Source organism: Lynx rufus, unplaced genomic scaffold, assembly GCF_022079265.1.
Source record: "Lynx rufus isolate CCGP_SWC_20201006 ecotype Redwood Valley unplaced genomic scaffold, mLynRuf1.p SCAF_18, whole genome shotgun sequence".
NCBI lineage: Eukaryota > Metazoa > Chordata > Mammalia > Carnivora > Felidae > Lynx > Lynx rufus.
The window spans coordinates 24,826,827-24,839,630 of NW_025814832.1; the positions used below are offsets into that span (position 1 = coordinate 24,826,827).

Sequence of the window (12,804 nt, forward strand, 5' to 3'; positions counted from 1 at the left end):
GGACTGGTATCTTACATATGAGCTTGAGTCTGTTAAGCCAATAGCTCATTTTCAACGGTACATAAACTCTTCCATAACCTGAATAATACTAGTATAAAGGAAGAGAGAATTTATTAACAAAAATCACAATAGCCTAAAAGAGAAAAGGAGAACAGTTTATTTAGTGTTTCTTAATTAAAATTTGTGTTAAATTAAAACAGTGATTTTAATTTAATCATTTCCCTTTATAGAGTAACAGAGACAGTAATGATTTTACTGTAAAAGAAATTTCAAGTAGGTCAAAGTCTTCATATAGCATTTAAAAACATTCTAAGGTGCAGTTCTTAACAAGTATACGTAGTGAAGGGTTGACTTAATTTCTTACATAGGATATACCCTAGAGCTGACGGATTCCATCACTAAAAAGTCATAGCTAAAACTCAAAGCTTTTGCAAGGCAGATAACATACCTGTCTTTTAGGGATCCGACAGAAAAACAGACTTTGAATTAAGATGCCAAACAGAAGAGAGTCCTTTGCCCATTGCCCAGTACATTTAACTATAGTTACATTTAACTATTTTACTAAGTTATCTAGTTTTGTGCTATCAGGTTAAACCACAAATTAAAATTTCCTAACAATGGGACATTTCAGGTTTTAATACTGCCTATACTGGTCAGTCACAGAGTATTTGAAAAAAACTGCAAAACCTCTCAGTCCTATGATGCAGATTGTGGGTATGAGGCAGAAAACAGAAACTGTGACACTTACGGATTTATTTTGGATAATAAACTTGTCATCTGACTTGTCAGACAGCTTTACTTAAAAAGTAGGCGACCTTGGGCAATTTAACTAACCCAGCTATGCCTCAGCTCCTTCATTTGTAGAAAGGAAATAATACTACCTACCCAGTAGGGTTGCTGAAACTATAAAATAAGGGTCAGTGATACTGCTTTAGCACAGTAAATGGTACATAATAACTCTAAATAATCTTTGTGCTTTATTTACTTGTTTACTTACTTAGTATGCCCAAGAATTAAAAAGAAGACAAAGAATTAGCCACCCACACAAATGTGCAGCAAGATTCTTGTAAGGATAGAGACATCACTTCTTGGGTGTTCCTATCCTTCTTCATTCCTTGTAGCCTCCAATAACATACAGAGACATGGAATTTCAAAAAACTGAAGAATATCAAAACACCACAAATACCTCATGAATCTCCTCTTTTGCTTTCCTAGATTTCATTTGTATTTTATTACATTTCCTTGTTTTTATTTAATCCTATCAAAAATATTAAAAAATATGTAATTACTTCCTGTTAATTGGAACACTACTGGAATGGTGTCCACATTCACTCATCAGCTCCCACTTACAGCCATTTGCTTACCAGCATATGGTCCACTGGCACAGAACTTTCTTTGGGACAACCTCAATAATCTGTCATCTTCTACCTAAGAAAGCATAAACAAAGGCTATTAATAGTAGTATCAACACTTTTTTTTCCCCTTCTTTTTGGAGGGGCCAACACTTCTGTGACAAAGTAGACGGTGAAACCAGTACAGCCAAATGTCTCATGAGAACACAAAGTGCAACAGTGAGGAAGAGGACAATAGTATAGAATGGGAGAAAAGGCGCTGTTTCTCATTTAGGCCCCAAAATAACAAGCCTCTAAATAAAAGGCCATGTTCTATGTAATACGGCCCCTCAGAAGGGTTATGTATACAGACAAGAACCTTAAAATGTTACCATTTTCACAAGGATACGTAACAATAAATAATACTGCAGCCAGTTATTTTAATCTTTATAGAGGGAGGTTATGTCTTTAGACTCTTAAGCTTCTAAAAAGTGGCAACCTTACATTAGCACATGGACTCAACGTTCAGAATTCAAAGGTTTAGAGTGACTGCTAAACATGAAAGAGGCACACATTTTGTTTCAAAGGATAAGCTTTGCAATGAAGCACAAAAAAAGTGGTGGAGGAAAACTGCAAAAACAATTTAAAACAACCGAAGTGCATATTAAAAAAAAAAAAAAAAACTTTGCAAATATGCAATCGTTTGCTTTACTTATCATTTGTTAATACGTCCTAGAACATTTTAAATAACATAATATATAACAGATTAGTATCACCCAAATTCAATGTCAAATTAGGCCAATGACCTTTATGGATAAACTGACTACACAAGACAGAATTGAAAAGCTAAAAAATTTGAGTAAAGAAGCAATGACCGGGGGCGCCTGGGTAGCTCAGTCCTGCTGGGAAGACAACTCATTCTGAGGTACAACTCTCTGAATTCAGGTAACAGTTCAACTAGTAATAGTGCAATTCTGATCAAAATCCCATTGCCACCCAACCAACATTAAAACTAATTTTAGGGGCACCGGGCTGGTTCAGATGGTGCAGCATGTGACTCTTGGTCTTGGGGTTGTGGGTTCGTGTGCCACACCGGGTGTAGAGATTACTTAAAAAATAAATCTTAAGTGGTGCCGGGGTGGCTCAGTTGCTTGAGCATCCGACTCTTGGTATCAGCTCTGGTTATGATCTCATGGTTGTGAGATTGAGCCCTGGGTTGGGCTCTGTGCTGAGCATGGAGCTTGCTTGGGATTCTCTCTCCCTCTGTCCCTCCCCCGCTCATGCTCTCTTTCAAAATAAATAAGCATTGGGGCGCCTGGGTGGCGCAGTCGGTTAAGCGTCCGACTTCAGCCAGGTCACGATCTCGCGGTCCGGGAGTTCGAGCCCCGCGTCGGGCTCTGGGCTGATGGCTCAGAGCCTGGAGCCTGTTTCCGATTCTGTGTCTCCCTCTCTCTCTGCCCCTCGCCCGTTCATGCTCTGTCTCTCTCTGTCCCAAAAATAAAATAAAAACGTTGAAAAAAAAATTAAAAAAAAAAAATAAATAAGCATTTAAAAAAAATGAATAAAATATTTTAAAAAGCGCTGATGTTTAAGAATGATATTATAAATGGGTGTTGAATTTTCACAAATGCTTTTCCTGCATCTTATTGAAGTGATCATGTGGTTCTCCTACCTATGTTCTGTTAGCGTAGTGTTTATGAATCAAAATACTGATAGTTTTTTTTAATGTTATATCAACTTTGCAGTCCTAGGATAAACTGACTTGGTCATTTTAGAATTCTATCAAGGGGCACCTGGTTGGTTCAGTTGGAAGAGCATGCAACTAGTGACCTCAAAATCATGAGTGCAAGCCCCATGTTGGGTGTAGAGATTACTTAAGTAAATTTAAAAAAATGAGTTATATCAACAAGTTTACAGTGTTTTCCTTGGGGACAGTAAGAGTAGACAACATTTTGTTTTCTACTATAAGTATGTATGATTTTAATGATGGCGGAGGGGGAGGCAAACCATTTAGTATACAGATAATAGATCACCAAGAAAACAATGCAAGGGCTAGTTTAAATGTTACCTAGAATACTTAAAGTACAGAAAAGCAAATGAGGTAACACCACCTGAATTCCATGTAGTACAGTAGCAGACAAACTGGAGGACTTTTTATAAGGTTACCTGTTCTGCTTCCACATAAATGAGGGGAAATCCCATTTGTTTGGTCCAGGTATTCATCACCGCTGCGATAGGTTTACCACTAGCATTTTCTAAACTTTCCCAGAGGTCCTCTAGAAGATAAACATGAACAATGAAAATCTAAAATGTTTACATTTTTATTTTCTGAAACAAACCAGAAATTTTATATAGCTCCTGACGCTATCTTGCTAACCAATTCTTTGGTTCTTTCAGGTTCGGGAGATAAACGGGGGGTCAAGTTAATGTCCACTTGCCTCTCCATTAAATAAACTCTATTACAAAAACCGGTCTTATAGTTTAAGATGCCCCTAATTGTTCCAGTTTAATAAAAAAAATATCACAAATTATTCAAAAAAAAAAATCACAAATTATAGGAGTGCCTGGCTGGCTCAGTCAATAGAGGGTGCAACTCTTGATCTCAGTTTTTTGAGTTCAAGCCCCATGTTAAGCCTAGAGTTTACTTAAAAAAAAAAAAAAAAATCCATCACAAATTATAGTAAAGAAAAGACAAACAGGGAAGTTCAAGCAAGAAGATAACAGAAACAAACATATTCAAGATCACCACTAAGCATCACCTACAAACCTAAAACCATGCTATCCATTCAATTAACAGAGGTTTAAAAAACACTCAGTGCTCTAAGGCTGAAGTAAAACTCATATGGTCAAATGGCACTGGTGGCATGGTAAGCAAAACAGCAATACAAGGAGATACACGCCATAATGGGGGCATGAAGAGAGGAAAAGCCCTTAAGGAAAAATCCAAAGAAGGGGCACCTGGGTGGCTCAGTTGGATAAGCATCCGACTCTTGATTTGGGCTCAGGGCATGATTTCACAGGTTTGTGAGCTGACAGTGAGGCACCTGTTTGAGTTTCTCTTTCTCTCTCCCCCTCTCTCTGTCCCTCTCTCCTGCTCGCACTCTCTCTCTCTCAAAATACATATGTAAACTTTAAAAAAAAATTCAAGGAAAATAAAGGCTTCACAAGAGTTGGCTTCTGGTCTGCATCTTGAAGAGGAGTTGTTCATTAGGCAAAGGGAAAAAGGCGTTCCAGGTGGACAAATAAATGGTTTATATATAAAGAAAAAGTGTAAGAAAGACACAAAACATTACTAATAGCAAATGTTCAATGCGCTGAATCTAGAAGGCATATCCAGCAATGAGGCTGAAACAGTAGGCAAGGGCTGACCAGCTAAGGCTATGTGTGGCTTGGGGCACCTGGTTGGCTCAGTCAGTTAAGCGTCCGACTTTGGCTCAGGTTATGATCTCATGGTTCATGGGTCCAATCCCCACATAGGGCTCTGTGCTGACAGCTCAGAGCCTGGAGCCTGTTTCAGATTCTGTGTCTCCCTCTCTCTCTGCCCCTCCCCTGCTCACATTCTGTGTGTATCTCTCTCAAAAATAAATAAAAATTAAAAAAAAAAAGACTATGTATGGCTTAGAAAGAACAGACTATACTGTGAAGGGACTGAAGTATCTCAAATGTTTTTAATCAGTAGGTGATGAAATAATCAGTAGGTGATGCAATCAAGTATTTGCTTTAGAAAGATAACCCTGGCTAGCCTCAGAGTGACAGGGAGAACTGAAGAGAGTGGGGCAGGCAAGAAGTAGTGAGTTGGTAGGCAGCTGTGGAATTCAGTAGAGATTGTGAAGGCGTGAATTAAGCAAAGGGTAGTGAGGACAGACAGGATAAAAACCATGGATGGTAACTGCAGTGTCTTTGAACTGCCAACTGTCTTTAGAAGTAACATAAACCCAAAAAAGGTACATGGTAGGTGTTGCTTTTCAAAGTGTGGCCTAAAGATTAGTGGCACTGGCTTCACCTGGGAGCTTGTTAGAAATGCAGATCCTCCGGTCTCACCCCAGATCTACTGAATTAGAAACATTTTCAGCTCTGGGTTACTGCATGTACATTACAGTTTAAGAACCAGAAAGCTCTTTCCTCATGTATTATGTATATATGCATGCTAAAGACTCAGAAAATTTGCAAGAGCACATTCTTCTTTGGCTCTGCTTTAAGGAACAGAATGCCTCTCTATTTCATAAACTGAGATGGACATTTATGGCCAGGGGAATGGGGGGGGGTGGGTAGAAGGGCAGAGTGTCAGGATTACATCGTGTCCTCAACAGAGAGGCAGATAGATGTATGTATTTTTAATTCACAGGTCATAAACCTCAGGAACAGCCCATGGCCAGGCCTCTCTGAACTTTTGTCATTCTATTAGATACTAATGACATTATATAAATCTTGTTTTCTAAACTTTTTGTTCACTAAGAACTCAAAACTCCAACTCCGGTTCTTTGTCATTTTCAATCAACACTTACACCTTTATTCTTTCTTTGGACTCCCATTCACAATAAGTCACAGACCACTATACACTAAAAATCTTAAACCTTACTTCATTGAAACTCTGTTATTCCATAAGTTTACTCCTAAAAATGGTTAATTTGCAGCAATTTTAATGGCCAAACAGAACTCTTCAGACTCTTGGAAGTGGCAGGACACCGAGCCATGGAGAGCAGACTACCAGAGGGCACCGGAAGGAAGGTCCTGATTCATGCTGATCCGTGACTTAACACATGGCACCAGATAAGTCAACTTGATTTCCTATGTTAAGCATTTAGGAAAAATTAAATGTCCCACTCTGGATTGAGTGCCAACACCTTCTCTCCACTCCTATCTCAAGCTATTAAAGATTACCTGTGGCAGCATTCTTTTGTTGGAACTTGGTTAAATACATGTTCATTCCTTTCTTAAAGTCCTGAGAAAACACAATTTTTAAAATCCAGGAGATTAAGACCTTGGAATTTATAGTGTATTTGCATATTAGTACTCAAATTACCTGAGTGTCAGATTTACTGAAAAACACATATCCCTCGAATGTCTACTACCTTTTATTTAAGAATGCATACGCTTTGCCTTCTACTTTTGCTTTTAAGTTTTATACCAGCCTCCCACACATCCCCCAAACACATTTACACATCATTCATCTAAGAGACCACGAGAGTCAGTATAAAAAGAAATGGAGGTATAAGCCAGATCAGAGTATATTCTTCTAGAATCTAGAAAAATTACTTAGGAACTTAATTTAAATGAAAGCAGACATTTTTTTTCCATGCAAAACTCTATGATTTCACCATAAAAGAATGGAAGATTTTTTTAAACTGCTTTTTTACCTTATCCCCAATGTAGTCATGGAGCATTCGGATGACAGATGCACCTTTGCTATATGATATAGCGTCAAATATCTCATCGACTTCAGAAGGATGTCCCACACTGACCTGGCAGACAGTGTGATTCAGGGTTATAACAGGAAGCAGACAGCCAGTAATACTGAATTACATAAAAAGCTTTCTAGGAAAACCCTCCTAACTCATAAGATACTTTTCTGCCTTTAGCTCACTGATAAATGCATAATGATGATCCTTAAAAAGCATGTAGTAACTAATACTAAATAAAGTGGAATATATGACATGATCCCCATCATCTCTGAGGGTCCTGGCTCCGCTTTGCTGGGAGGTAAATCACTACGGATCTATTTACTGGAAGACTGGAGAAGGAAGAAAGGAGAGATGAAAAACATTTTATTTCTTGCAGCTAATTGTAATGGCTTACAATTATATAGGATCCTCGTTAAATACATCAAAGTAGACTGTAAGTCTAGTTCTTTGGAAGCAAAATTAATTCATATAAACTAAGCTGAAATAAGTCAAGAGAAATAAAATATACATAAAAACAGATAATGACAACAATAAAAAAAAAAAAACATTCAGAATTTTCTTTGAAACAAACAATGGAATCAAAATGTTCCCTTATGCATACTGCCCAATAGGCATGGTTCTCCCATTCTATGCAATAAAAATGTACTTAGTGAATGTTTATGGGTATATAGCACTTACTTCTACAAAGATCAAATTTTTATACTGCTTACCTTAAAAAGAAACATAATTAGAACTTAACCTTGTGAGATTTTCAAGACTAAAAATATAAGCTATAAAAACAAGTGAACTGCTCATGTAATTTTCTTTTCAGAGTCCTAAGTATCTCTATAACAAATTACTTATTTCATTAAATATGAGAGAAAGGCCGATGGTTGAAAAGTATGGCTCACTTCAATAGGATGGCTGTTATCTAGAGCGTCAAGTTCCTGGGCACGGGTGTAATCAGCAGAAACAAACTGAGTCCAGATATCATACTCTGGGAAGCAGTGGTCTACACACAGATATTCAATCCATGATGCAAAGCCTTCATTTAGCCAAAGATGAGTCCACCATTCCTAAAAACAAAAGAAAGAAATGTGTAAGGAAAACAAAATGCTTTTCATTCCACTAACTTGAAAAAGTCACATGTCTCTTCCACTATACTCTACAACTTACAACTTAATAAACCAAAATTCAGTGAAAAACATTTAGTAAGTCACATGTATGAACAACAAAAAAAGTGTTTAAAAGAGATGCTAAGAAAGGCCTACTGGTGATATTGGCATTATGCCTGAGGGACATTTCAAAACATAGCTAAGTCACTTTTTATTACCAAAGGTAGAAAAGATGTAAGGAGAAAGGTGGGGGGGGGGAGGGTGCTTATATGGAAAAGGGGAAGAGAACAGATAAATGTAGGCAAGAGCCTAAATTGTCAGGTAAAAGTTAGTTTGATAAACCAGAAAGCTACCAGGACCAAACACAGAAAACTAGAAAGGATTTTTATAATGACTGAGAAAAGTTACTGTCAACTGACAAGTTAAACTTTCTAGATAAACAGAAAAGCAGTACTGCTTATATAAATATTAGGTAAAATGAACAGAAATATCATGGCAGTAAGTAGTTCAGTAATGAATGTTGTTTTAAGTATTTATGGAATACAAAATTCTCACCTGTTAATAAGAATTAATAGTAGAGTGGACAAGGAATATAAGTGAGTCACAGATAAAACCAACTTAAAAAAAACCAACTTTTTAGAAAGAGATCTTAATCTAAGTTTCATTAAAGCTGATTAAATCTCTTAAAAAAAGAAATCAATATAAGAATCCATGATAGAGATGCTAAAGGACTAATGCAATGGTGAAAAACAAAAAGGCATTAAAATTCTGGAAAGATCAGATGTTTTCAATACTAGGTGATGAAAGGCTATTTGTCTAAGTGCTCTGTGCACTTATTTAACTAGTAGCTCCCACGAAGATAAGCTGGTACAGAGCTAGCTATTCACCAACCTATCATTAAGCCCTTAAATTTCACTTAATGAAACAACTGACATCTAATAACTAGAACAGTTACTCAAATCCAGTAAAAAGTTGTTTAAAAGCAATATGAGAATGTGCACATATCCCCCCACTAAAATGTATTGCTGGTAGTTTACTAGCACACTTAATTCCACATGAAATTATATGTCAAAAAAATTTTTTTACTCCTACGTAAAATTTTAAACATCCAAAGCAAAAGGAAATGGTTTAATCTCAAGGGCTGGCTTTCTTTAAAAACTCTCTCAGACATGTAATAGTTGTTAAATGCCGTACTTTCTTGCTTATTCCTGTGACATATGGACTCAACTAACATCCAAGTCAGGTTCTGCTCTTTGGCAACCTAAAATGCTATCAGGGAATTTGGCTGGCTCCAGAATTTCCAGTTCTTTCTTTGCAGAGGTACTTCTAGTTCACTCATTAAACCCTGTGCTCCCAAGCTCTAACATAGTTGGCTGCCATAGACAGCACTTACTTAGAGTAAGAGGGGAAAGGTCAAGACTTAAGGACAGAGATCATTCACTGTAAACATTATAATAAACAATAATCTCAATGGAACAGTTGGAAATTTTAATATACTTTATAGTTATTCCCTACTTTGCTTCCGTTTCTATTAAATTTCCATGTAATATTTTAGTCAATGAGACAACTGACCCCTAAAAGCATTTCAGCCTAATCAAAGATCATGTTGTTATTTATCAGGTTATTTTTCAGCTACTGGACTACATAATAAATATTCCCAAGAAACTAGTGTCAGGCTGGCATCTCACTGCACGGAATCTCTGTACCTAAAAGGAACCCCTGTCACCCAAATTAGTATGACTTCCCATTTGTAGGCAAACCCTACAACAGTTTAGGAAGTGTTTTGTGTTGAATAAAGACTGTCCACGTGCTCCTGGTTAATACTGAGATTCTGATAAACACTTTTCAAAGTGGACCTTCTAAAATAAAGATTTTCTATGATTCATTTATTTTTTAGCACAGTGTTCCAGTCAAACTTGAAATACTATGTAGCCAAAATAATGTACAGCAGGATGAAGACAAATATATTTGAGCACTTAAAAATATTAAATACCATAGTAACAAGATTTCCAAACCATTGATGGGCGAGTTCATGTCCCACAACCAGAGCAACCCACTGGCGTGATGAAGAACAGGAGTTTTTTGGATCGATAAGCAATGCAGTCTCCCTGTGTTTAAAAAAAAATTTTTTTTAAACAATAAAAGTATTGCAATAAAAGCAGGCATGCACAAGTGGGGGAGCTCCCCCCACTAAATAAGATGGTCAAGTTAGGCTTTAGAGATATCAAGAAAACATTTCCTCCGAGTATACAAAGGAGAAAAAGTTCTGGGAAGATTAAAAGCTATTCCAACAGAATTCATACAACAGAAGATCAAAGGTGTGACACAAGTTAAATCATCAGTTTGTAAATAGGACAGCTGCCTGAAATTTTTAAAGAATTTAGTCTGAGGGATTAGACTATTGTGCTAGACAGAGACAGAAGACAGTCCTTCCATTAAAAGAAGGGGACTGGCAAATTGGGAGAAGATGCATTCCACAGTCCGGAAAAGAACACTGAACAGGCTGTCCAAAACTTAACTCATTGAAGCAGGCAGGGCAAAAACTTGTTTACAGACCCTGCTTTAAAAATTATACAACCCACATGTTTGTATTGTGGTGACAGACATGTAAAAACCTGGCCAGAAAATATTAAAGCAGAGAAGGTTCTTCAAGCTGGAAAAATAACTATGAAACTTCTGGGAGGAAGAGAAGGCACCGAAATGAGAAACTCAGCCAAAAATAGATCTAAAAATGTTACTAATGCCAGATGCTCACTTTAAAATCTTACAATCTCAGATAGTAGCACCAGAGGGTGTTCATGTGCATTCCTGAAATGTGCACAGAAGTGGGGGAGGTAGGAGAATTTACCGCAGATCATAAGGCAGAAGCTACTCAACTGCAAGTAGGTGTGAACCTCTTACGAAATCAGTGATTGAAAAGACAAGGCAGGGGAATGTATCATAAACATACCTATAAGTAACAAGGCCCCAGTTCTCCATGGCACCTTCATAAAATAAATACAAACATTTATTGATATATGTACATAACTCTTCCTCAAAATCACAAAATTCAAAAAAGTTATTACAATTCAGCAATAAAATGAAATTTACTTTACCAGCTGCAAAGTCTGCAATAGCAATGAGATCAATTTTAGGTAGAGGATAAGGAACATTGAAGTAGTCCTTATAAAAAGGCAGGGTTTTAGCAGCAACCTACAAAAGTATAAACAAAAGAACCACCTGATAAATATTTCATTGTAGTTCATATAGAAATCCACACAGGAATCCTGTTGCAAGCCAAAGCACCTCAAGTTACTAGAAACCAACCCTGGGGAGCCCTACCTCCGAAGACTACCTTAGCCCCAAGCTTTGTTAAGGTTGGCCATTTAAAACTTGGTATGAAAAATATATTACTTATTTTCCCACCCACTGTCTGGATAAATAAATGCCACTCTAATATTCTCTTAATCATTATCTTGTAAAATGTTAATATAACACCAAGGTTGGTAGTTCCAAAATTCTATTAAAAATAAAATCAACGTAGCACAACAAATTTCAGACTAAATTATAAATAATTGTACTAATAATTGATCAGAAATGTAAATTCCCCAACCTGGAGTTATGGACTGTTGGAACAATCCTCTTCAAGTACATTTACCTCTAACGCAAATTTTCCTTGCTCTGCTTTGCCAACAGGGGTGTAAACACGGACACACACACCATCTTTTGACCTTGTTTCTACAAAGTCATATTCACCCACAACAAATGCCACCAGATATGTAGACATGACAGGTGTGCGGGCAAACTTCACTTCCACTACATTTTCATCATCAGGGTACGGTTTCCGATCAATTACATTCTTTAAAAAAAAAAAAAAAAGAAAAGAAAGAAAGAAAGAGAAAAAGAAACAAAGAAAGAAGTAGAAAATTTAAACAGGCTTACATTAAATACCTTAGAGGAAATACTAGCCATAAACTGTGCTGCCTCTCCCTCCCCCTTTCCAGTACTGCTTACTTATCTATCCCAATTCAACCATTGCTTTCATGCTGTCAAAATCTCTCCCATTAAGAAGGATAGGAGCACCTGGGGGGCTCAGTCGGTTGCGTGTCAGACTTCGGCTCAGGTCATGATCTCGCAGTCCATGAGTTTGAGCCCCACGCTGGACTCTGGCTGACAGCTCAGAGCCTGGAGCCTGCAGCCTGCTTCAGATTCTGTGTCTCCCTCTCTCTCTGACCCTCACCTGCTTGCGCAGGAGCGCGCACGCTCTCTCTCTCAAAGGTAAATAAACATTAAAAAAAAATTTTTTTTAAAGGATACATTAAGAGGTTGGGGGCTAAAGTGTTAAAACTACCAAGGATCTGTGAGAGAAAAGCAGCAACTTTTCCTGGATACCTATTATATGCCGGCACTGGGATGTAAGACCTCAATGCTTTTCAAGTGAAAGAAGGATAGAGGGCAAATAACTATTAATGAAGTGTAATTGTGAAATCTACATTTCAAAGGGTACAGAGTTCTAAATTTAGCGCATTCTCTATACCAAGGCTGGTTCTAAGCAAATTTGTGGAAGAATCTCCACTTTTACCTACAGAGTTCCTCATTTCTCTTTTTTGTTACCCCTCTTTTTCCTATTCAGGCTCTCCATTTCCTCAAGATCTCTCTATTCTTTCTTCCAAGGAAGACTTACTCAAGAACAGACCTGATAATTTCATTCATACTAAACGGTAAAAGAATATCTCAGTTTAATGTATTATTCTCCTTTTAGGAATATTCGAGAAGAGAATGGCATTCTATCTATGGAATTCTCTCTACCGATAAAGGAGGCAAAAGCCAGTTATTTTCAGGTACAGTAGGCTTTTCCAAGTTCCCCAGATTCATATTATAGGCTATAGGGTACTCTCTGTCTTAATCAATATACTTCATGTGGTAAATGCCTACTCTATTTATGAAAGAGATCAATGACATCAGTGAAAAGAGCATATTCCAAGAGTACAATCAACC

At 37.2% G+C, this 12,804-nt stretch overlaps 1 protein-coding gene across 2 annotated transcripts in view; it reads right to left on the minus strand.

Moving 5' to 3' along the window:
* The window catches only part of NPEPPS (aminopeptidase puromycin sensitive), a 94,559-nt gene that overhangs the window by 17,477 nt on the left and 64,278 nt on the right, over window positions 1-12,804 (minus strand). For both annotated transcript variants that reach the window (XM_047081145.1, XM_047081146.1), the window contains 9 exons: window positions 11,465-11,665; window positions 10,923-11,019; window positions 10,778-10,811; window positions 9,821-9,935; window positions 7,624-7,788; window positions 6,689-6,793; window positions 6,213-6,273; window positions 3,498-3,607; window positions 1,365-1,428 (listed from right to left, as the gene is read on the minus strand). In XM_047081145.1, coding sequence (XP_046937101.1) covers window positions 1,365-1,428; window positions 3,498-3,607; window positions 6,213-6,273; window positions 6,689-6,793; window positions 7,624-7,788; window positions 9,821-9,935; window positions 10,778-10,811; window positions 10,923-11,019; window positions 11,465-11,665 — 952 coding nt within the window. The remainder of the gene's footprint in view (window positions 1-1,364; window positions 1,429-3,497; window positions 3,608-6,212; window positions 6,274-6,688; window positions 6,794-7,623; window positions 7,789-9,820; window positions 9,936-10,777; window positions 10,812-10,922; window positions 11,020-11,464; window positions 11,666-12,804) is intronic.